This window comes from Leptosomus discolor, chromosome 14, assembly GCF_034619465.1.
Source record: "Leptosomus discolor isolate bLepDis1 chromosome 14, bLepDis1.hap2, whole genome shotgun sequence".
NCBI classification, from domain to species: domain Eukaryota; kingdom Metazoa; phylum Chordata; class Aves; order Leptosomiformes; family Leptosomidae; genus Leptosomus; species Leptosomus discolor.
In genome coordinates, this window is record NC_141404.1 from 626,108 (window position 1) to 648,261 (window position 22,154).

General features: G+C 55.7%; 1 protein-coding gene across 1 annotated transcript in view; it reads right to left on the bottom strand.

Annotated features, from left to right (window-relative positions):
• HS3ST4 (heparan sulfate-glucosamine 3-sulfotransferase 4) overlaps positions 1-19,556 on the bottom strand; it is a 61,442-nt gene extending 41,886 nt beyond the window's left edge. The window contains exon 1 of the mRNA XM_086473038.1: positions 18,919-19,556. Within this exon, the coding sequence (XP_086329164.1) occupies positions 18,919-19,556 (638 nt within the window). The remainder of the gene's footprint in view (positions 1-18,918) is intronic.
• Between the last annotated feature and the right edge of the window lie 2,598 nt (positions 19,557-22,154).

Below are 22,154 nucleotides of genomic sequence, written 5' to 3' on the forward strand. Positions count from 1 at the left end.
CACCCACCCTCAGCAGCCCGCGGGGCCCTGCAGCTCCACACCAGACTGGTCCCAGCCCCGGCGTGCGCTGAGCACGAGGCAGCCCTGCAGAGGCAGGAGACAGTGCCCGGGCCTTGGACGCTCTGTGCCCTCGGCTCTGCATCCCTGTCCTCTCCCCCTAGGAGCCACAGGATGCCATCCAGCAAGGCGCCTGTGCTCCAGGCGGTGTTCTCTGTGGTACGGAGCAAGGGGGAGAAAAGCAGAAAAAATTTGCAGATATGCACCTAAATAAAGTATTTTTAAGTGAGTTTCCCATGAGGTGCCAGCAGCTCTTTAATATAATGCTGCCTTTGCTGGCTGCTCATGCCGTCACTCCAGCTGGTGGGCAGAGCGGCTGCCAGCTGCCTACAGGAAAGGAAGACAGCAACGTCTCCTCTTGCCTGGAAGACCTGCGCTGGCTCATCCCCCAGCACCACTCTTGACTCTACAAAAGAACGGCTGCTTGCAACGGGTAGCAGAGTGGCAGCAGGAGGGTCGGCAGCAAACGTGTGCCGCCACAGATCGCTGCCCTGTCCCCAACGGGGAGGGGAGCGGCAGGTCCCAGCCCCAAGGTACATAGGATTCTGCTCAGAAATGAAGAGCTTTGCTGGTCTCAAAGGGCAGAACTGGATGTAGCCTTCTGCATCACACCATCCCTCCAGCCCTGCCCAGTGGCAGGCTGGGTTGGCTGCCGTGTCCCTGGAGATCATAGAATCACAGAAACCTCTCCATTCCTCCTGCAGCCAGCAGGAAGCAAAGGATAAAGCCACACAGCTGCCCACAGCCCTGCACTGGGTGCCCAGCTGGCCTCTGGCCTAATCCTGGGGCTGAGGATGCTTGAGATTATCAGGGAGAAACAGCACTCATTTTAGGGAGCAATACCTTATCCACACAGGGATGTCCTGTCCTGCATCCCTGGGCATCCCCCTGTGGCCACTGTCTGAAGGCAGGATGCTGGGCTTGGTGGCCAGCCCCGACAATGACCACCCGTAAGGCGTCGTGCTCTCCCCACTGCTCGGGTCACTGCTGCCACTCCTGCAGGTGGGAGGCTTTTGTACAGGGCAGGGTTGACTGCTACAAATGTCAGCTTTAATAGCAGGCTTCACCTTAGCTGGACAAAAAAGCTCTTTGCCCTGTGGCAAAGCCAATGCAGCTGAGCTGCATAAACTCACGGGGTCAAATCCGGCCATTTGCAATTTGCACTTTCTTAGTATGGGGAAGAAATAGTTATTTCCCCTAATTACAAGTTAAATGCCAAATAAATGCCCTATCCCGTATGGTAATTGCAATGTCACTGAGTGATTAATGCCTGCTCTACAGGCTGAGAATCTGCACAACATTTGCAAACCGTAATAACCCGGCTCCCCCGAGTTACCGCGCTCCGCATGGCCTTGCTGTCACCGGCCGTTTGCCGGGCTCTGGTGAGCCAGCACAGAGGGCGGCCTCCAGACTTGCCAGGACGCGCCTGCAGCAGGACACAACCTGACAGAGAAAGGCTGTTCTGCGCCGCCGCCGAGAGCCGTGGCTGTGCCCGACTCATGACCCAGCCCGAAAGTTACCTCTCGGTCGCGGTGCACCGGGGCGGGCGGCCGAGCTGCCCTGGCTGCGTGCCGCCGAGCTGCCCTGGCCGCGTGCCCTGCACAGCACCGGCCACCCGGCACCCGGCCCCGCGAGATGTAGGGGTGCACGGGGGTGGCCCCGCGCGGGCTCCCGGTGCGGTGCCAGACCTCAGCCCTGGCAGCTCGGCGTCCCTGGGGCGTGCAGGTGCCCGCGCCCGTCCCCGGGCAGAGGCTCCTTGAAGCGGCTCATGCCACAGCCCAGCGACCCATCACGGCGCTGATCGATAGGAGGCTGAACATTAAAATTGATTCTCCAGCCGATCTCACGTTCCGGCAGCGAGCAGCGTCCTCCTCCCGCTGGTTTCTGCAGACTCGCCATTACTGTTTGTACCCAACGACAGGGCCTGGGGCAGGAGGGGTCTGGCCCCGTCACACTCCACCAGCCGGCCCTCGAGGCCAGGGCTGAGCCCCGCTCCCTCACCTGCAGCCACCCCTGAGAGGGCAGCCGTCGGGGAGGAGGAGGAGGAGGCTCTCGAGTTTGGTTTTGTACGTATATGAGGGTCTCAAATGGTGACACTTGCTAATTACGTTTTAGAAAATAACAAAAGGAAATTCTAGAGAAAGGCTCAGCATTCAGTCTTTTCTCCCTGCCCCCCTCCAGGTTTTCTCCCTTTTTAAAAGAAATAATCTTTTAAGCATTAAAAAACTCCCCAGTGCTGGTAGTACAAATGCAGTGTAACCTTGAATTATATGTAGCAGGGCTGGCTTTCATTATTTATTAGCAAGATCAATTAGAATATTCTGTTTGCAGAAGAATATAATCCAATATGTACTTCAAGCACTAACAGCTAAATATATGCTTATTTAAAAATCAATCTAAAAGTCAAGGTTTCCTTTGTAAATCCTTACTACAGATTAAAAAAAAAAAGCTTTGAGTGTTACCACCTGCTGAATGCTGTGGTCTCAAGGAGACAGTTACACATTTTAAAACACCTCAAATGGGAATTGATTGTAAAAGGCAAACAACTGCTGACCCCCCCGGCACAGAGGGCTCGCTGCTGGCTGGCGCACACGAAGGCTGCGTGGCTCCCACGGGTGGGCACCCTGGGACCCCGCGGGGGAGCGGGGACAAGCACCCCCCGCCCGGGCAGCAACAGCCACCCACCTCCCGGCACACCGGGGAGGGCACCGGCGGCACCAGGAGCGTGCCGGCCTTGCCGAGTGACTCACGGCCGGCTCGCGGCATCCCGGCAGAGGCTTATTTTTCATTGACCTGCCTGGGCTGACATGGGAGCCAAAGCAGCTGCCTGACAGCCCGGCCCAGGATCCGCAGTGTCCTCGCCTTTCTCCTCCGAGTCGCAGGTTTCTAAGATTAATTGTCATGTATTATTTATTGACCTCAGCCACGACCTTGGCCCAGTGCGGTTTCCTTCACGAGCGCCACCGCACCGCGGCGATGCCGGCGACAGGCAGCCGCCCAGCAGGGCAGCGGGCAGGGGAGCACCAGCGGCGCAGGGCAGTCGGTGCTCCCGGCCCCGGCCATGCCATGGGGCTGCCCGACAGCCCCAGAGACACCCCGGCTGCTCCGCTCCCGCTCCGTTCCACCCCGCACGGCCATTTCCCCGGCTGTGCCAGCGCTCGCTTTCATCTCTCCCCCGCCGCAAGCCAGGCGCGGGCGTGCTCAGCGAGCTTCCAGGTTCTCCTTCTTTCTTAAGCTCTTTCTCTTTCGTCTTTCATTTTTAAATCTTATCTCCAGGTAAAGAGGGTATTTGACGGGATCAAAAGGTGACCTTTAACAAGGTTAGCAGAGCCTCAAACGACATCCCTGCAAGTTCATGCACACTCGAGCGTTAAAGGGAACGGTTCTCTGATCTCCTGTTCCTCAGTGGAAAAGTTGTTTCACAAAGATCTCTGCCAAAAGTCTGTGCAGCGGGCTGAGAAAACTTTCTTAAAACCCCAACACCTAGAGCTGGGCACAGGTTGTCCTCCAGCTTCTGAGAAAGCAATCATTAAAAACTTCTGAAGTATCTCTTTCTCTGTTCAAGGTCCCAGTCTCTTGCCAATTCCCTGGGTCTAACAGATTCCCGACTACCCCCCACCCTTCACTTCGCTAAAGAGAATCACTCGAATGCCTCTTAGGAGAAGCATCACCGCCGTGGAGGGAGGTCAGACAGAAGCAAGCAGAATGATTAGAGGGTGATTAATGGGCTGGAAACGCACCCGAACAGGGCGCGGGACTGAGACCCCGCAGCTGCTGCTGCGCAGAGATGAGGTGGCGGCGCTGCCTGGGGACCCTTCCAGCCCCGGGGGAGCGAACGGCCCTGTCACACTGGGGATTCCCAATGCCTCCTCGGCGGCGTGGTGCCCTGCAGGGGCCTGAGGTCGTCCCAGTCATGCCGGGAGACATGCAGAGAGGGACCAGCAGCACAAGCTGGTGGAAGGCAAGTCCCTTCCTGAGGAGGCTGGGGTACTTGACTGATGAGCTGAAAGCAAGACCTGCAGACCTCTTCTAAGCACCTTGCGGACAAATCCCAGGCGGGAGAAGAACGGCCCGGGCTGAGGGATGATGTGGGCACGCAGCAGCGTCGCTCCCGAGCTACCACCACACCGTGGGGTCAACTGGCTGCAGCGCCGCATCCCGCCAGGGCCCGGCAGATGAGGAGGGCAGCAGGGAGGGCCGGAGGCCGGGATGTGCCGGATCAGGAGGGCAGACCCGCGCTCCCCAGCAGCAGCCCGCACTGGCGGTGACAGGACCCCCACGCCGCTGGCTGGGCCAGGGGCCACACGTGGGCTCACCCGTCCGCAGCGGAACTCGCCGGCGCCTCTGCCTGCGGCAGGGCACCCGAGGAGAACAGACGGGAGCGGGTGGGCGGGCGGGGATGATACCAGCGTTAATCATCTCCGTGCCACCGCACACGAACGCAGCCCGCGCCGCTCCGCTGCCAGGCACTGCGCACGGTGGACGGAGGCACCGGCGACCGGCTCCGTGCAAAAGCTGCCCGTTCTGCCCAGCCAACCCACCGCCGCCCCGCTGGCCCAAAGCGGGTCCCCTCCGCATCCCCACGCCTCCGGGGAGAGGGGCGCGAGGTGCCAGCTCCGGGCGCTCTGGGACGGGTCGCACCAAGCCGCGCTCCCACCCCCGGCCCCCCCACCCCTGCAGCACCTCACCACAGGGATGGCAAAACCAGGCAGGCCAGCAGCCGAGGGGTTAAAGCGCCTTGTTATTCCTTTCATACCTGGGCTCCACTTATTTGCAGACTGAATTTCCCAGAAGCCAAGGCTTTTTACTAGTGGATCCGCTGTAGAACCACGTTATTATAGATTGCAAGTTCCTTAAAGGTCAGATAACACAATACAATTGAATCATATTACTGAGCATAGCGACTTGGTATTTTACTAAGAAAACCCATAAAGCAGATTGTTTGTTGCAGAGAAACATACGTTGTATAATAAAGTCAGTGTAATTGTCTCCAGAAACAAACAATCAGTTTACGAGAAAAAAACTCCCATAATTGTGGGTCCTTGGTGCAGCCGCCGTCAGGGCCAGGCACCGGCGGGGTATCGAGTGCAGGTATCGCAAGTCTGTATTTTACAATTTAGGTTACAGTACCTAAATGCATTGCAGAAGACCTAGTAGGGAAATAAACAATTTCCAAGTGTATTGTTGAGAGACAAATATTCAATACTTCATTTAATGTATGGTTTGCAGTTAGCGGTTAATCTAAGACAATACAGAGCGGGCTGTGTTTCACACTGCTATTAAGGAAATGCAGAATTGATTGTGAGGATGATTGAAGATTTCTGCAGAGCACAATTCCCAAGTCTGTGATGACCCCTCCTTTTTTTTTCTAATTTGCCTGTAATCTACTCAGACAAATCCTTTTATCACGTTTATTTCCTTTACAAGTTACAACCCGTGTGATTAATTACTTAACTTTGCATCCTACTTACCCTGCCGTATGCTCTAATTTTTCTTCCTCTTGAAACGGTTTCCCATCCCAAATAGACATATTTCCTTTTCAAGCTCCTTTACTTTGTCCCACTGAAATTCACTGTCAATAACCGACCCTACTGGCGAAGCCTCCAGCTGAGGGTTCCGCAGGGTGCCCAGCAGCCACCCGTCCCGCCCCCGATTCCCCAGTCCCTTCTGGAGGCAGTAGGCACCCTTTGTCACCCACTTCCTGCTGCAGAGGGGCTCGGGCCTTTCTGTGGGGAGACGAAAAGCACGAACCTCTTTCTCCAAAAAGTCGGGCGCTTGTCAGAGCCAGGGGGGCCGCAGCCGCTCTGCCAGCCTGGAAATTCTCATTTGGTTCTAGATTTAATCTTGTAATGAAAAAGGAATTGGAACCAGCGCAACTGTTTTAACCTTCCCTAGTCACAGAAAGAGGAGGAAAAGTAATTTAAAAAAAAAAATATTGAATACACAAAGCCACGTCTCCTCTCATCCACCTTTAACACACGTGTTGGCTGTTCGCTGTCCAGGGGGAGCGGAGGAGAAACGCCGCACAGCTCCCACCGCCTGCCCCGTGATGGCTCCCTCCGCAGCATGCCATCGTGTCCCAGCCAAACAGCGGCAAAACTCACGTGGAAAAGCAATTAGATTTAAATCTAGTTTCCTTTTTCTGCCTTGCCTTTCTCTTTTCTCTACTTAGATGCTCTTCAGTGTTGTAACTAATATGATTTGTGTTTAGCACAGTGTGAAACAAGAATGATTTATGGGTCTGTTAGCACTACACAGCTACCTGACGCCATCTCAGCCCCCCGAAAGGGCACTCCAAGAGCAGATTGACGAGAGAGTTCTGGCATTACATGTAATTATTTGTGTACCCTGTGCACATAATCACCATTATTCTGGCTCTCGTGATGCCTCTGTGCTTTCCTTACACCACCTGGGCTCTGCTTTGGGAGAAAATAGGACCAGGACCCTTGACCAGCTCCAGCCCCCGACACCACGCACCGGCCACTGCCCACGCCGTTTCCACAAACTGAGCTGCCAGGCTTACAGGGATGCTTCAGCTCAGATTAACTTGTGCCTTAGCTAAAACACATACGGGTTCAGTCTCTGCATTTCATTACCGACAGCTGATGCAAAGGCCCTGCGTGCTTGGGAGCCCATCTCCTTGGACGTGGGCTTGGGAGCCCATCTCGTTCAAGGCTTGCTCAGTGACTTGGGTGCCAAAGTCCTACTGGAAGTCTTTGGGATCAGTCAAATTCTACCCGTGGCTGCAGGAGTGGCTCTGTCAGTGAGGATCCTGCGCCTCTGCGCCAGCAAGTGCCCTTCATTAATTCTTAATGCTGTCCCAAGTACATCCAGTGTCCTCCTCGGCTTGGCAGCCCGCCCCTGCCAAGCGGGGCAGACAATAAGCAGAGTCCCCTCCCTTTCCTTCAACATATAACAAGAAGCCAAATGAAATAATGAAAGAAACTCATTTTAATGCCACAGAGGGAATTGTTTTATTGCTAAAGCAGCAAATAGAACTAATTGAATCCACTGGAAGAAAAAAAAAAAAAAAAAAAAAGGAGTGAAGGAAAGGAAAGGAGAGGTGCAGCGCACAGACAGAAAGGGCGAACTGGATCCTGAATATTCATGGGCCTGGAAACTGCAGATCCTTGAATGCAAAATATCTTCATAACTGATAATACTGCCAACAGCGGTGCATGCACAGTGCCCGGAGAGAGGGAATCAGGAACGTTTGCATTTACAATATTTTTTTTTTTTTAAGTAATATTAGAGAACAAATTCTCTGGTTCATTAAGCTGCTTTGCAGCTCCCTGGTAAAACAGAACAGCCCAGGAGCGAGCACCGCGGCCGGCATCGATTCCCGCCCGCGCTGCCCGGAGAAGCCCCGGCACCCCCGCGGTGCCACACCGGCAGGCAGCAGGCACCCCTGGTGGTTCAGCGGCCCGGGCAGCACCTGCCGGATTCGGGGCTGCGCAGGCAGCTGCGATCCCCCAGCCCGCGCGGGCTGGTGGGGGGGGGGGTGGCTGCAGAGCTGGGGCACTTCACCCCAAATCACCTCCCATGTCACATGCCGCCCATTAAACCCGCCACAAGCGCTGAAGCTCACTGTTTTCAGGGAGCCTTAATTTTTCAGTGGCCACACCTATATCAACGCAGGGGGCTGCATTCTAATCAAGGCAGCGTTCACGTTCTTGGTTGCAATTCTAAGTCACCCAGCAAGGAACACCAAGGATATAAATCCCGTTCATGAAGAAGGAGTTACGTATTCTGCACCGTACATCTAAGCACAGGGCACCAACGTACAAAATGACAGTCACACAACGTGCAAGGGGGTACTCTGGGAGAAAAACTGGGCTAGAACCACGGTTCACGCTCCGAAGGGCCACACAGCACTCATTTGGCACCACCGCGACCGCAGGCTCCAAACCCACATCCCAACGGCGCGGCAAACAGCCTGTTGTACCTCAGTCTACTTTTTTCTCCTGAGAAAGGCCCAAGGCACCCAGCGTCGGTGGCGGCAGGGGCTCAGCTCTCCCCAAGCTCGCTGGAGGACAGAGCCATGGTGAAATCTGCTGCTCTGCAGAGCCCCCCCCCAGCATCCCAAATCCTCACCTTCTGGGCACAGCCACGAACCTCAGGCTCTCCTCTGCCTGCGACGGCTCCGAGCATTAGCAGGAGTTAATAGGGGGCACTGGCAGAGCCACGCCGGGAAGCGCTTGCCAGGCTGCCCTGGGGAAGGGCCCTGGCCCAGGCAGCAGAAGACTCGCATCCACCGTGGTGCCCCACGGGGACCCGGCCAGCAGGAATCCCCGCTCCCGAATACATTACCCCAACGGCAGTCAGCAGCTTTGAACTTAAACATTAATAAATGAGCTCCTTAAACACTCTGGCAATGGTAAAGCACTTTCTCACCATCGCCTACTGCAAAAAATGGCTGAAGAATTTCTGTTCAGGTTTTCCAAATGAACCGGCCCATGGCAGAGACATGGATGGTCTCCCACAGAGACAACCGCATCCCAAGATGAGAGTGTTTCAGAATATTATGTGGGAACAGCGAAATAATAAAACACCTTGATGTAACTTTACCAGCAGTGGCTCTAGCAGAAAAGCCTGTAATGATCTAATAACACATTTCCCCTGCTGCCACTCCAGCCTCAAGAAATCCAGGGTAGTTTGAGCCTTAAATCCATCCCAGCTCTTCCTTTGTCATTAATTGTTAGGCTGTTTGCATTACATGTTTTACATACCAAATAGACTCCAATTTCATGGTGGGCTAGACTGCAGAAATGCCTCTTTTAATCTTTTTAATTCTAAAGTAGTATCAAACTTTAATATTTTCTAATGGCGTATACATTTACTCACATCTAACAATATCACTACAATTTAAGGGCAATAAAAGTCAAGCTCCCGTCTGTATGATAAGCTTGCAGCTTTATTTCCAAAGTTCAATCAGTTAACCTAGGAGAGCAATAGCTTCCCTACAATGAGTAATGATGCAGAATAATATTTAGATAGAGATAAACCCTTTTTGCATAGGAAATTGCATTACAATTTGCTGGGTCTTAGAAATCCTCAGCGAGATGCTTTAGTTTACCAATGAAGTTACTGCCTCAGGCATTTTTCCACAGCGCTTTCATTTTTTGGGGGTTTCTAGAGGATTTCAAGCTGAGTAAGGAGCCTTCACTGTTCCTGATCCAGGTGCGTGCAGCAGGGATTGCTCCGGTTCGGCCAGGCGTTTAATTTACCTTGGGTAGCCACTACTGAAGGCTGGCGAGCAAGAACGCTGCCAAGCGCCTGCCCTCTGCCACCGGGCCCTGGCCAGGTCTAACCCCCTCCTGCCCGCGGCGGGGGTCGGCAGCCAGCACCAGCCACCACGCTCACGTCTCACTTCGCACCAGCCAAAGCGCCTTCCCCACAGGGCCGATTGCCCCCTCGAGCCTCTCCAGCTCACACCTGGCTGTCGGCCGCAGCCCTTGGCCTTTCCGCCCGTTTTCAACGGCTCGGTGACCACGGCAGAGCCCTTCCCTGGGGTCCCTCTGCCCCCTGCGTACCACCACACAGGCCCTGGCGCCGCCCAGCCGCAGAGCGGTGGATTTGGGATTAATACAGTTCAAATAAACAGCCCAAAAATCAGCTCAGAGGTGCGAGCGCTGATGGTGCAGGCGAGCAGCAGCGGGATCAATGCTGGTGCTCCCGGGGGGCCAGACCAAGTGGGGATGAACCGAGGGCCAATTAAAGACCTGCAGCAGCAGCGGCGGCTCCGGGATCCGTAGTCTGCCCTCGGCGCTTCACAAGTCAGCGATTCGGTCGGAAAAGGGTTGGTTTGTGTTCAGACAAGCAGGACTGAAGCAGAGTAATTCGCAATTAACCCCCTGCCCAAGCGATGCAGCCCCTTCTACCCATAGGGGACAGCTCCTCCCCACACACCCAGGGGCTCCGAGGGGGGGTCCAGAGCACAGAGTTAGCAGCCAAGCCCCCCAGGGCACCCCGAGGAGCCCCAAAGCCTCCGGAGCTGGTGCCTCCTTGCAGTCAGCGTGACACAGAGCAGGCAGGTTTGCCTTTTCTGTGGCTGGGTGATGGCAGCTCCTGCTGTCAGCTGCTGGATCCAAACGCGAATTTAACACACGCTTCTGACACTGACGTTGGCTTTCCACGAGGGTGCTCACTGCTCAGCTTAATTATATGAATGTCCATCAAGAACAAACACAGAAAGGGCAGAGCTGAGGCTAAAATAAAGTTATTTGCAGATGGGGATGAACACTAATAGAAAGTATATTATATTACTATACCCATCTCAAAGCAAGATGAAAGGAAATATGCTCTAAAACAAAGGAGAGACGCAAATTTGGGCTGCCAGAGCAACGTTGCTCCGCTCAGATCCAAAATGATTACCTGTTAATAAAGGAGGGGGCCAAGTCCACTCCAGCCTGGCTCTGGAGGGAACGGAAATCAGATTTTGGCTTGAAATGTGTTACAGCAATCTCCGTAACACAAAATAAAGTCTGGCAGATGGAGTTATTTTTATCCAAAGCCAGTTCAGTTTAGTAGGTCCGTGGCTATAAGTGATGTCCCTTTGCTATTTCCTTTTCCCCCCAGTCCCCCGCCTCAGTTTCTCCAAGGCACTGACGAGATTGGAGCAGACAACCGCGGGTGTATTTTGAGAGGATCCTACATTGCTTAGCTGTAAAAATCAATTGTGAATTTTGCATCCACCCTCAGCATTTGGCCTGTTTATATTGCCAAATAAATTCTTTAAAGAAGTACTGTACTTCACAGGAGAGCCTGTCAAGGTAAATACCTTCATTTACATAAAATGTGACTAGCAATTGAAATGTTAAAGCCATAAAGAGCAAGTTTACGATCCATCCTTGATGCTTGGATGTATAATATGACAAGGGGGAAAATAGTGCGCCTTGCAACATTTACTAAATTGGTGTGTTGACTCTGGGGATGGAAATGGGAGATTTGAAAAAACAGGTTGGAGGGTTTTTTTGAGGTTGGGTTGTTTGTTTTTGGTTTTGGTTTTGTTTTTTCTTTTTTCCATAAATATGAATCCTTTCCACAGCCTTCAAACAGTTGGCTTTTAAATACTCTCCTTCAGCTTGGAAACAGCAGCTACCTACATAAACAAACATAGGGCTGGGCAGGGACCCGTGTGGAAGTAGGCACTGGGCACACGGGGCTCCCCGGGGGATGCTCGCCCCGGCTCCCAGGGGGGATAGGACGCCGGCAGGGGAGAGGCACCCCGGCCACGCACACCCACACACCGGTGTCCCCCGAAAAAGCAGAAGCAGAAAGTGGTGCCCACACACCATTACGTGTATGGCCGAGGTCTGAGCTGCGGCTCCTGCAGCCCCGTCATCCCCAGGGAGGCCGAGCTGCTCCCCTCGGGCGCGGGGACAGATCCTGCCCGGCATTTCCACCTCCCACGCCCCAGGAGCACAGACAAGGCCACGCTTTGCCCAGGCTGAGCCCGTGCCTCTGGCCTAAACAGTCATTTCCCACTGTGATTGAAAAGACTCATAATTCGGGGTTTTCTTTTAAACTTTTTAAAAGGGAGGGGAAACCAATTTAAACCACTTGAAACCCTAAATAATATTTTTAAAAAGTGAATAAAAAGGATAAAACAGACTGCTGCCTACATACATATCACAGTGAAATTACAATATCCACACTTAATGCTCTGGAAAGTTTGATAGCGCGTGTTCCTCACCTGAACTCAGTACGAACATTTCAGCCATTCATTCATACTCGTACCCTTCTCAATTCATTGAAACCACTTCAAGCAAAAATCATTTGAAAGAAATTACCTCTGTGTATTACACCACAAGCAGCGAGAAATGTCCCACATGAGCCTCTCCAGCCCCCAAAGCAATAAAATTTCTGCTGAAGTGCATGATATAATGACTCTGGGAAAAGAAGTCCCCATGACAACAAGAAGTAAGAGAAATCCATGAAAAGCAAAAGACTCCGACCTCTCTTGATACAAGGTGTCACCAATTTGTGCCGGAATTTTCACTTTGAAAATTCAAAAGCCTTTGTCCATAACTTTCTTTGAGGACCTGTTGTTCCTCCTTTGCTACTCTGGGCTTCGAACAGAACAGAAAGAGCCTCGCTAAATCAGAAACTGAGCAGGGGTCAGGCTCACCATTTAAACCCAAGAATGCTACCAACTGACTCTTCACCCTTCTCTTTTCCAAGGGGGCTGTTTTTCCCCAAACCAATTCTGGGGGTTTCTGTAGCATCTACATGCTTGAGCAATACCGCATTCGCACACGGAGCGAAGCTCGCAAACTTTGACACTACAAATACCACTTAAACCATTAGCAGCAGAGCACTGTAGCATTTACTGAGAGGATTATTGAGCAAAATCCAAGAGAAGGAGTGTTCTTGAAACTACAGCACAACAGTTAGATTATTTCAGGCCTGGTGACACATGACGGTTCCCAGCGCGCTCCAAGGGATGCTCCAGAAGTTACTGGAAGAGGCACCTCTGCCTTGCTTGGCTGGATTTCTGAGCTCTGGGCTCATAACCCCCCCAAGAGCTTCTGCTGGGGGGTGCTGGGCTGCTCCTGTCTGTAGGGTCCGGGCACACGCCGGGACTTGTAGGGGGAGCGAGGCAGGACCCAGCTGGGTGCGGTGGTGGGACACGGCCCTGGTGTGCTGCTGGTGCGACATGGCCGAGCAGGGCAGGGGCCTGGGGGCTGCCAAGGGGCTTCAGCGCGCGGCCGTGCTGCCTCCCCGCTCCCACCAGCGCTCTCTGCACTACGTGCCCACCGCTGCCCGCCAGCCAACTCGTTTTACCGGAGGCGGGAGCAGCGCTGCAGGAGCGGGCGCTCCCCAGCTCTCCCTGCCAGCGCGTTGCCCTCGCGCTTCTCTCACTCTCTTTGCAAGAGCAGCAAGCACAGCGTGGAGGGGCTGCGGGTGCTGAAAGCAGCTGCCATTCCCATGGCTACAACCGAGTAGCCTGTGGATAACCATCATCAGGTGATAAAACACTGCAAAGAGGCCCGATCCATTCCTGCATCCTATCCCTGGAGCTGAAACCGAGCGGAAAGGCTGGGAGCAGACTGCTGCCCAGTAAGGGGGCAGGGTGGGCTCCCCTGGCCCAGCACACAGGGCACACCCCCAGCTCTGGAACATGGTGGATCCACTCAGGTAGCTCTGGATGCAGAAGAAAATCCATGCCTGATGCTGGAGCGGCCTCTCTCCAGCCCCCAGACAGGTGAAACACAGGGACCGACCAGCGAAGAGCCTGGCCCCCTGCCCACAGCCTCCAGCCTGTCACCCAGGTCAGCCCAGACCCTCCGCCAGCGTTACTGAGAGCCGGACCCAGGCGTCGGTGGGAGGCTGGTGCTGCATGTGTGTGCTTGCTCTGCAAGGAAGACTTGCGTAGAAAAAACAGTGCACATGTAGGATCTAACTCAGACCTAAAGGTTTCGGAAAGGTGAAGGGGATAAGGTATTGAAAGAGCTACGTTACATGGAAGTACTCGTACAGCCTTCAACCCAGATTAATCCCAATACATCGGATCCAGAGAGGAGGGAGGGCAGCTGAGTCACCGCATTTCAGCAAAAGCCAACTCACAGCAGGCCCCAGGAAAAAAAAAAAAAATTAAAAAAATAAAAAAAATCAATACACTTTCCCTAAGTTACCAGAAGTGCAGAGGGCACAGCACACTGGGAAGGGCTTTGGCAGAGAAATACAGCAGTTACCAGGCTGCTGCAGCGGTGCCCGTCATTAGCAGCAAACCCCGATCTATCCGTCCACTGTAGGTGTTCCTGCAGTGCCCATCAGCACAGACTCACAGCCTGATGGAACTGGTTTGATTTTCCGAATATCCGGAGCTGATCGGAGAGGCGCAAGCATTACCCGGCAACGCAATTACAGCTCTCAGCGAGGGTCGCGCTGTGTGGGACCGAGGCTGAAATGGCCCCAGGCTATTGCTGCCCGACAGCTGTTCGGAGCTGCTGCAGGGGGGTCTCATCGCACCTCCTCAGACACGAGCGGCACCGTTTCTGGGCAGAGCCGCGTGCTCCGAGGCAGGATCAGCCCCAGTGCACATAGGGACGGCCTCCAGATCGGCACAGCAGGAGGGGAGGTGGGACGGCGAGCAGCCCCCGGGAGGAGCAGAGCCCGTTACAGCCATAACGGTGCATGACAGCCGCTTCCCCGATACAGACGAGTTTAATGTCCACAGGGACACGGCTGAGAGTGTTGGCTCCGCAGCCACAGCCAGCTGCTCCTTGGAACCGCTGGCTCGAGAGCGCATGTTTATTACTGGGAGAAGAGCTCCCTGTCATGGCATTATTCATTATTTGTATGAGGGTAGCAGCTCACAGAATAACACACAGGCCTGACTGTTAGCGAGAACGCTCTGAAAGACCCAGACAGGCGGTGAAAACAGCATTAGACATGCAAACCATTTCATTGCCTGTCATGGAGACTGCTCCCTGCAGTGGCTGCAGCGGGGCCGCTCCACGCGTAGAGCTACGCCCCTGTAGAAGTGCTTGACGTGAGGAGGCCCAGGGCAGAGCAAGAGGAACGCGGTCTAATTACAGAGACACTGCTGCAGCTTCTCTGCGAAGGCTCCACTGAGAGGGAGGCAAGGAGTAAAGCAATGTGCATGTACACATGGAATTTAACTCCTGATTATTTGGAATAATCTTCAAATCGCTGAACTTTAAAACTCTACAATTCAAGTTCACCACTATCGGACACTCTCTTTGCATTGTGGAGATCATGTTTTCGTTAAAACTGCAAACTGGTTTTCAAAAGTGTGTTACAAATCCCCACTTTTCTGCTACACACAGGATAGCGAGATAGCTTTGAAAAGCATCAACAGACAAAACTGAGCCCCTCACCATGATGAGCCTGCGGGCAGCTGGGAACAGCGGACTGGAGCACCGGGCTGTTCCACTCAGCTCCGAGGGCTATCGAGATGCCCAAGTGCTCTGAGGTCTGCTCTGCTGGTCGTTCGCACAAGCAGAAGGACCCAACTAAAGCCCCATCTGTCCCGGTGCTAAGAGCCCCCGCTCTCTTCACACAGCCACTCGACTGTGTTTCTCCTCTGATACCTCCAAATTGGTGGTGGATCGGTCAGGACCTGATCCGAGCAGGATCGCCTCCCCTTCTCCAGTCACATGAAGCCAGCTGGGACCACACCGAAGCCAGGGCTCCCCTGCAGACGCCAGGTCCAGCCCTCCAGTACCTGTCCTCTCCAACGGCTGTCGCAGCAGACACCACACCACAGCCTCCAGCACTGCAAGGTGACAAACGTGTTCAAGTGTCGGACTCTGCGGGCAGTTTGCAGTTCCCGTTATTCACAACATCCCCTCTTGTGTGCCCTTGCCCAGGCAAGGATCTCGGGCATATCCCAGATGCTGCTTCTGTCTTCTGTGCCGGCAATAAGCATTTGCAGATGTAAGCTGAGTTCCTTCCGTGCTGAGAGTCCTCCGAAGCCTCCCATCATTCTGCTGTCCTTGTTGTACCCTCAGAAAGGCTCCCACAGTTTGTCTCCAACTGCAGGATAGCTCGGGGCAGAGCTCACGGCACAGGCCATGCCCACTGAGGCGTGAGCATCGCGCTGGGGAGAGCACATCACCCGTGCAAACGCCTGCGGTCCAGCCCGGCCGCGGGGGCTGTGCAGGGGGGTTACGCTGTGCCTGGGCCGAGCGGGGGAGCAGAAGGACACTCGGGCCTGGCTAAAGCCAGTGGCAGCTCCTCCAGGGACAGACGGTGTAGCCTGCGGTTTAGAAGCAACAAGCGGGTGGAAGAGCCGCCAGCGACTTCCAAAGGGAAGGCGGATACCTGCTCCTTGCGACAACCTTCATCCACGGTGGGACCAAGTTCTGGCACATTGTAAGGGATGAAGTCAGCAAAGTTCACCACCAAAGACAATATTTACTGCCAGTTATCGGTGCCCTGGACTTAAGAGAGAGAGAGGATACACAAGTAATATGTACACCAGAAAGAACTATGGCCACTCTGTCAACAAAAGGAAAGGTCAGAAGTCACTACCCACTCCGCCTTTATCACACTGTTTAATAGTTGTCAAGCTACGTTCTGCATTAAGAAAGAAAAAGCAAGCTGGGAAGCTTATCAACAGAAGTTAACATACATGGGGGTATGAAATGCCATTTAAGGAATACTGCAACATTGGACTTGTCCTTCAGGCAGCCCAACATTAGGTTGCACGGAATCACAAATTACAATTACACAAACAATTCTGGCAGCGTAACACGAACCAACCGAAACAAGCCTTCGACCCAGTTCACATCAGTACGTGTGAAGGAAGCCCTCCGTTTGGCAATTTCTACGTAAACTTTGACTGCAGAGCTAAAGCAATCGCAGACAGCCCAGCCTTCCCCAAAGGTTACCAGGAAAACAGCACCGACTGCAGAGAGTGGGGTAAGGGGCTGCCTCGTTGCCCCAGCCGAGGGGCAGAGCCGCATCTTCACTGGCTTCAGCCTCCGACCGCCGTCCCGGTGCGGGTCCTGGACACAGCGTCTGCCGCCGCCGAACCTCAAGGCAGCAAAGTCACAAGTAACGCAGGATGGGACACACACGAAACAAAGGGTAGTGTTTAGGTGCCGTCTTCATTTTACAGGCAGAGAAACTAAGGTGGGGAAACTGCTTCTCTTCCCTACAGCTCTGCCGGACTAGAAGACATTCTCAGTACCAAATGACAAAGCAAGGAATCCTGAGGGTCTGCTCTTTCCTTATTTCACTACATAAGAATAAACTGGACAGTATTAAAAGCTAACGGTTTGTAATGCATAAAAAGCAGTGTTAAGTGCAAAATACAAGAAGTGATAGAAGGCGCTGCAAGGAGATGCTCATACAAACACTTCAACAGTTGCTTCTTTGCTGAAAGAAAATTGACGTTTCTGCGGATAGGAAAAACCTCCAATTACTCTACCTGGGGCACAGCTGCAAGCAGTCAGCCCTCTTGGTGCACTCAATCAGGTAATCTCGGAGAAGGTCAGGAAGAAACGGCTGCTAGCGTGGGCAGTGACACTTCCCCCCCTCTGTTTTTGCGTAGTATTTGCACAGCACCAAGGGCGCCAGCCTCCTGGTCCGTGACAACAGCCCAGTACCGGCACCGCACCAGGGAAGCTCCGGCTGAGGCTGGATCACCAGTGCCGTGCGACCTCGCGTCCTGTCCCAGCAGGGCTGAAAACTTGTGCAAGGAGAGGGGAAGAACGCCGTTCGGGCTGGGCAGGTGTGAAGGCAGCTTTAGCCTAAACCAGGGCAAACCCTCAGGGCCGCAAGGGCAATCAAGCAGCGGTGTAATTAATTATCGCATGTCCAGGGAATCGATCCATCCCCCAGCCTACTCTGCCCAGGACCCTCACAGACCAGCTCCGACTCAACCTTTTCTTCTCCCACCTCTCCACCAGTGCAGTGCAGCACCAGTGCTAGAAATGAGCTAAACAAACCACAGAGCTACTGCAGGGATGGAAAATTTCAACGTGCGTTCTGCAAACGAAAACCTGCGCGTGCCTTTTACTCCACAGGAGGAGTTACACCCACTCTCTAGCCCTTTTCTTGTAGCATGACTTGAAAGATGAAAAAGCAGCAGCTTGCCAGATTCAGTGCTTGATCTTCTGCCTATTCTGAATAAAACCAACTCTTTTGATATGCCACTTTCTAGCCTCTTCCAGCAAGTTTCTCAACTTATTTTTCAAGGCAAGCCTTTCCTGCACAAAAATTCAGTAAAATAAGATACTGTCTCTGAAATTACATATACAAACACAATAACCACAGCCAATCCTTTATTCCTTCCCCACGTCGGTATGGCACACTGAAAACACTTTCAGAGACAAACACGCTTTCTCAGGACTGAACTCCACTTTATTGAAGTCCCTCAAGACAATCCCTCAGCATTTTAACAAAGCCAAGTGGATACTACACCGAATAAGTGTTATGAAGACTTTGCTTCCACAATTGCCACAGAAAACTGCCTGGAGTTGCTCACGTTTAAATGCCATTGACACGAAGACTGTGTATGCTGTTTTACTAAAAAGTGACCAGATAATCCAAGCAGTAACTAACTTGCTGCCTCTAAGTATTTTTTCCTTCATTTTCAGAGCAGCTAAAGAGCTACCACACTAAGCACAACAAAAAGACAGAACTTCACCAGCGTTGCCACAGCTATTCCTTACACAGAAACTAGCACGGGCTGCTTTTAACCATAAACTACAGAACTACTAGTAATTTGCAAGTCCCACTAGCGTTCTGCCGCCTTTTTAGTTCTGACATTTTTAAAGAAAGAAACCCTGAGCCACCACAATTCATTGATTTGTTAAACCTGCCGAGGCACTTAACACTTTATTACTGCAGACCAGTATTTTCTAATAATCAGGACTTTTAGCATAAGATTCCCTTAAAATTCACCCTATGTCACAGAACAACCATTAGAGGCTTCTTCACGAATAGAATCAGATCTTGTCAACAGAAAAAAAAAAACCAAAACAAGCCAACTTTCTGACGTGGAACTTGTTGAATAAAGAGTAAATCTCATTTGTGAAGCGAGCCCTGCAGCTTACGCGCAGGCAGGCGCCCTTCCCTGCAAAGCCCCCAGCATCACCTGAACAACTCGCAATCTTGTTGATTTCAGTAATTATTAATTACTGACCTATTTAGAGGTGTGTTACGCCAGGCGCAGCCGAACCGCTCCGCGCCAGCGCTCTGCGCCCGCGGGTCCCAGCAGAGGGACGTCTCCGCACGTTTCCCGCCGCCCCCCGGGCGCCCCGTCTCAGACCCCGGGCGCTCCCAGCCGGGGCGGCCCCGGCTCCCACCGCCCGGCGCCTGCCGCGGCCATCGCAGGGAGCGAGGACCCCCCCGCCCCCGGGCCCCCCCGCCCCGCGGCCTCACCTGTACCACTCCAGCCCCTTCTCGTAGTTCCTGTCGAAGAAGTGGGGCTCGGTGCCCACGGCGCGCACGTCGGGGTGCGCCCGGATGGCCTCCAGCAGCGCCCGCGTCCCGCCCTTCTTCACCCCGATGATGAGGGCTTGCGGCAGCCGCTTCTCCCCGTAGTCCGGCGTGGTGCTGCCGCCGCCGCGGCTCGCCGGGCTGCCGGCCCGGCTCAGCTCCTCGTCCGTGGTGCTCGACTCCTGCGGGTCCCTCTCGAAGGCTCCGCTCTGCGCCGCGATCACCTCCCCGGGGGCCAGCGCCGCCCGCAGCCAGGCGCCCGCCGCCCCTTCCCGGCTGCCGTTGGAGGCCCGCGTCGGAGCCGCGGAGGGGCCCGGGGCGCCGGAGCTGCCCGGCGGGCTGGCGGGGGAGCGCGGGGCCGCCGTGCCGGGGGGCGCGGCGGGGGAGCGCGGGGCGCCGGGGGCCGCCGTGCCGGGGGGCGCGGCGGGGGAGCGCAGGGCGGCCGGGCCGGTGCCCCCCATGAGGCTGTAGCACAGGTAGGTGAGGCAGAGGGAGAGGCTGCACATGCAGAGGAGCTTCCGCGCCGGGGGCACCTTAGAGCCGCGCCCGCCCGGCACCCCCGGCTGGGCGGGGGGGGACATGGCTGCTCCCCGCTCCTCGCCCCGGGCACCGGGCGCACATGGTGTCAGCCGCCGCCCGGCCGCCCCGGCCGCATGGGGCGCCGCCGCCCTCCCGCCCCGCCGCCGCCGGTGGGGGGGGAGGGCAGCCCCGCATGGCACGGTCGCCGCCGGCCCCCGCCGGGCACCGGGGCGCCTGGGCTCAGCGCGGCCGCGCTCCGCCGCCGCCCGCTCCGCACTGTTGCCGCCCGAGTTCCTGCTGCTAAACTTTGTGCCGGGTGGGAGGCGGGAGCGCGCTCCCGGCGCGGGGAGGGCCCGCCCCCGCCGCCGAGAGCGCGGGGAGCGCGCCGGGCCCCGCCGAGCGCCGCGCCGGCACCGCCGGGCCGGGCGGGGGCAGCGGCGGGCGGCGGCGGGGGGCGAGCGCGGAGCCCCGCCGGGGGAGCCGGGGCCAGGGCGGGCCCCGGCTGGCGGCAGCCCCGCCGGCCCCCGGTGCGCTGGGTACGGCCCCCGGCAGCCCCGCAGCCCGCCCGCCCCGTCGGCTTCGCAGGCCCGCCCGCCGTGCCGCGTTCGCCCCGAGCCGGCGCTCAGGGCCGCAGGGCGAGGGGCAGTGCCCGCTGCGCCCCTCAGAGCCTTCCCCGCTGCGCCCCTCAGAGCCTTCCCCTCCCCGCCGCAGCCCCGTCACCCCTCGGCCCGCTCCCCTCGCCTCCCCCAGTGCATCCTGCCTGTCGCCCCCTCGCCGCGCTGCATCCGCCCCCGGTTCCTGCCCAGGTCCCCACAGGAACGTCCAGGGAGATCCCCGGGGCAGCCGCAGGGCCCGGCTCTGGCCCCCGGGGGCCGCGGGGCCGCTCCGCAGGGAGGCTGCGGCCTTCTGGGGAGGGGGAGCGGCGGCGGAGCGCGGGCAGGGCCGGCGGGAGCGGCCTTGCTGGTGCCGCGGAGCCCAGGGCCGTTCGGAGCACGGCGGGTGCGTCGTTCAGGGCCCGGAGCTGCACCGGTCGAGAGGCCGGTGACACCCTAGCACGCTGCTTTCCAGGAACCCTGTCCCCAGCCTTGGTGGAGCAGGCTGGGGCCGAGAGCCTCCCTCCTCACCGCTTCTCTGGAGCAGCCACCGGCTCTTCCCAGCTCCAGTTCTCAGCTTTGCCTTTTGCAAGGACTTTGTGAGGGGAAGAAATGCTGTGGTGTCTCCCAGCTTCCTCCTGTTCCTCACTCTGAAGTGTCCCAGGAGTCTCTCCCTTGTAGGTGTTGCCCTGTGGCATTGGGCACATCCTAGCCACCATGGTCCCCCTCAGCAGAACAGCGCTGGCACCACTGTGGTACAGAGCTGAGCTGAGGAACACAGGCATTTGCTGAAGGTGAAGGAGCAGCTATCTCACCTTTTGCACCTGAACTGCTGCCCCCAAACCACCAGCACCACCTGGGTGCTGCAGTCACCCAAAGAGCCAGCACCTGATCCAGGCGGAGCTGCGGAGCATCTGGAGGTTAACGCAGCCGAGGGCCACAGCTGGGCTTCTGGGCCAGCGCTGGAAAAGTGCAGAGGACATTTTCATCCTCGCATGGCTGTGAGTGCGGGGTACCTCACCCTGCGCACAAGCAGCAGCATTTGGAGGCAGTGACTGCTCTCCACTAGCCTCCACGTTGGGAAACTGCAGAGCTGTGCATCCTGCCATGCAGAGGTGCTCTGGGGGAGGGCTGCATGGGAGAGAGCTGGTAGAGCTCCCGCATGCTCCCCCAGCTGACGGGCTGTGGCCCAGATTTTACTGGGGAAGTCCAGGGATTGCTCCAAATCTTGCTGTTACTGAGTGAAGCTCAGCAGGGAACAAGAATCATGGAAACATTCTGGTTGGAAGGGACCTCTAAAGGCCATCTAGTCCAACCCCCCTGCAAGGAGCAGGGACGTCTTCAACCAGACAAGGTTGCTCAGAGCCCCATCCAGCCTCCAGGGATGGGGCATCTACCATCTCTTTGGGCAACCTGTTCCAGTGTTTCACCACCCTCATCACAGAAAATTTCTTCTTTATATCTAGTCTGAATCTACCCTCTTTTGGTTCAAAACCATTACTGCTAGTCCTGTCACATCAGGTCCTACTGAAAAGTCTGTCCCCATCTCTCTTACAGGCCCCCTTTCAGCATCGGAAGGCCACGCTAAGGTCTCCCCCGAGCCTTCTCTTCTCCAGGCTGACCAAGCCCAGCTCTCTCTCCTCATAGGAGAGGTGTTCCATCCCCCTGATCATTTTTGTGGCCTCCTCTGGACTCGCTCCAACAGGTCCGTGTCTCTCCTGCGCCGAGGACCCCAGAGCTGGACGCAGCACTGCAGGCAGGGTCTCACCAGAGCAGAGCAGAGGGGCAGAATCTCCTCCCTCGACCTGCTGGCCACGCTGCTTCTGATGCGGCCCAGGACACGGCTGGCCTTCTAGGCTGCGAGCGCACATTCCCAGCTCATGTCCAGCTTTTCATCCACCGGTACCCCAAGTCCTTCTCAGCACGGCTGCTCTTGATCCCTTCATCCCCAGCCTATATTGACACCGTGGGTTGCCCTGACCCAGCTGCAGAACTTGGCCTTGTTGAACCTCATGAGTTTCACATGGCCCCACTTCTCGAGCTTGCCTAGGTCCCTCTGGATGGCAT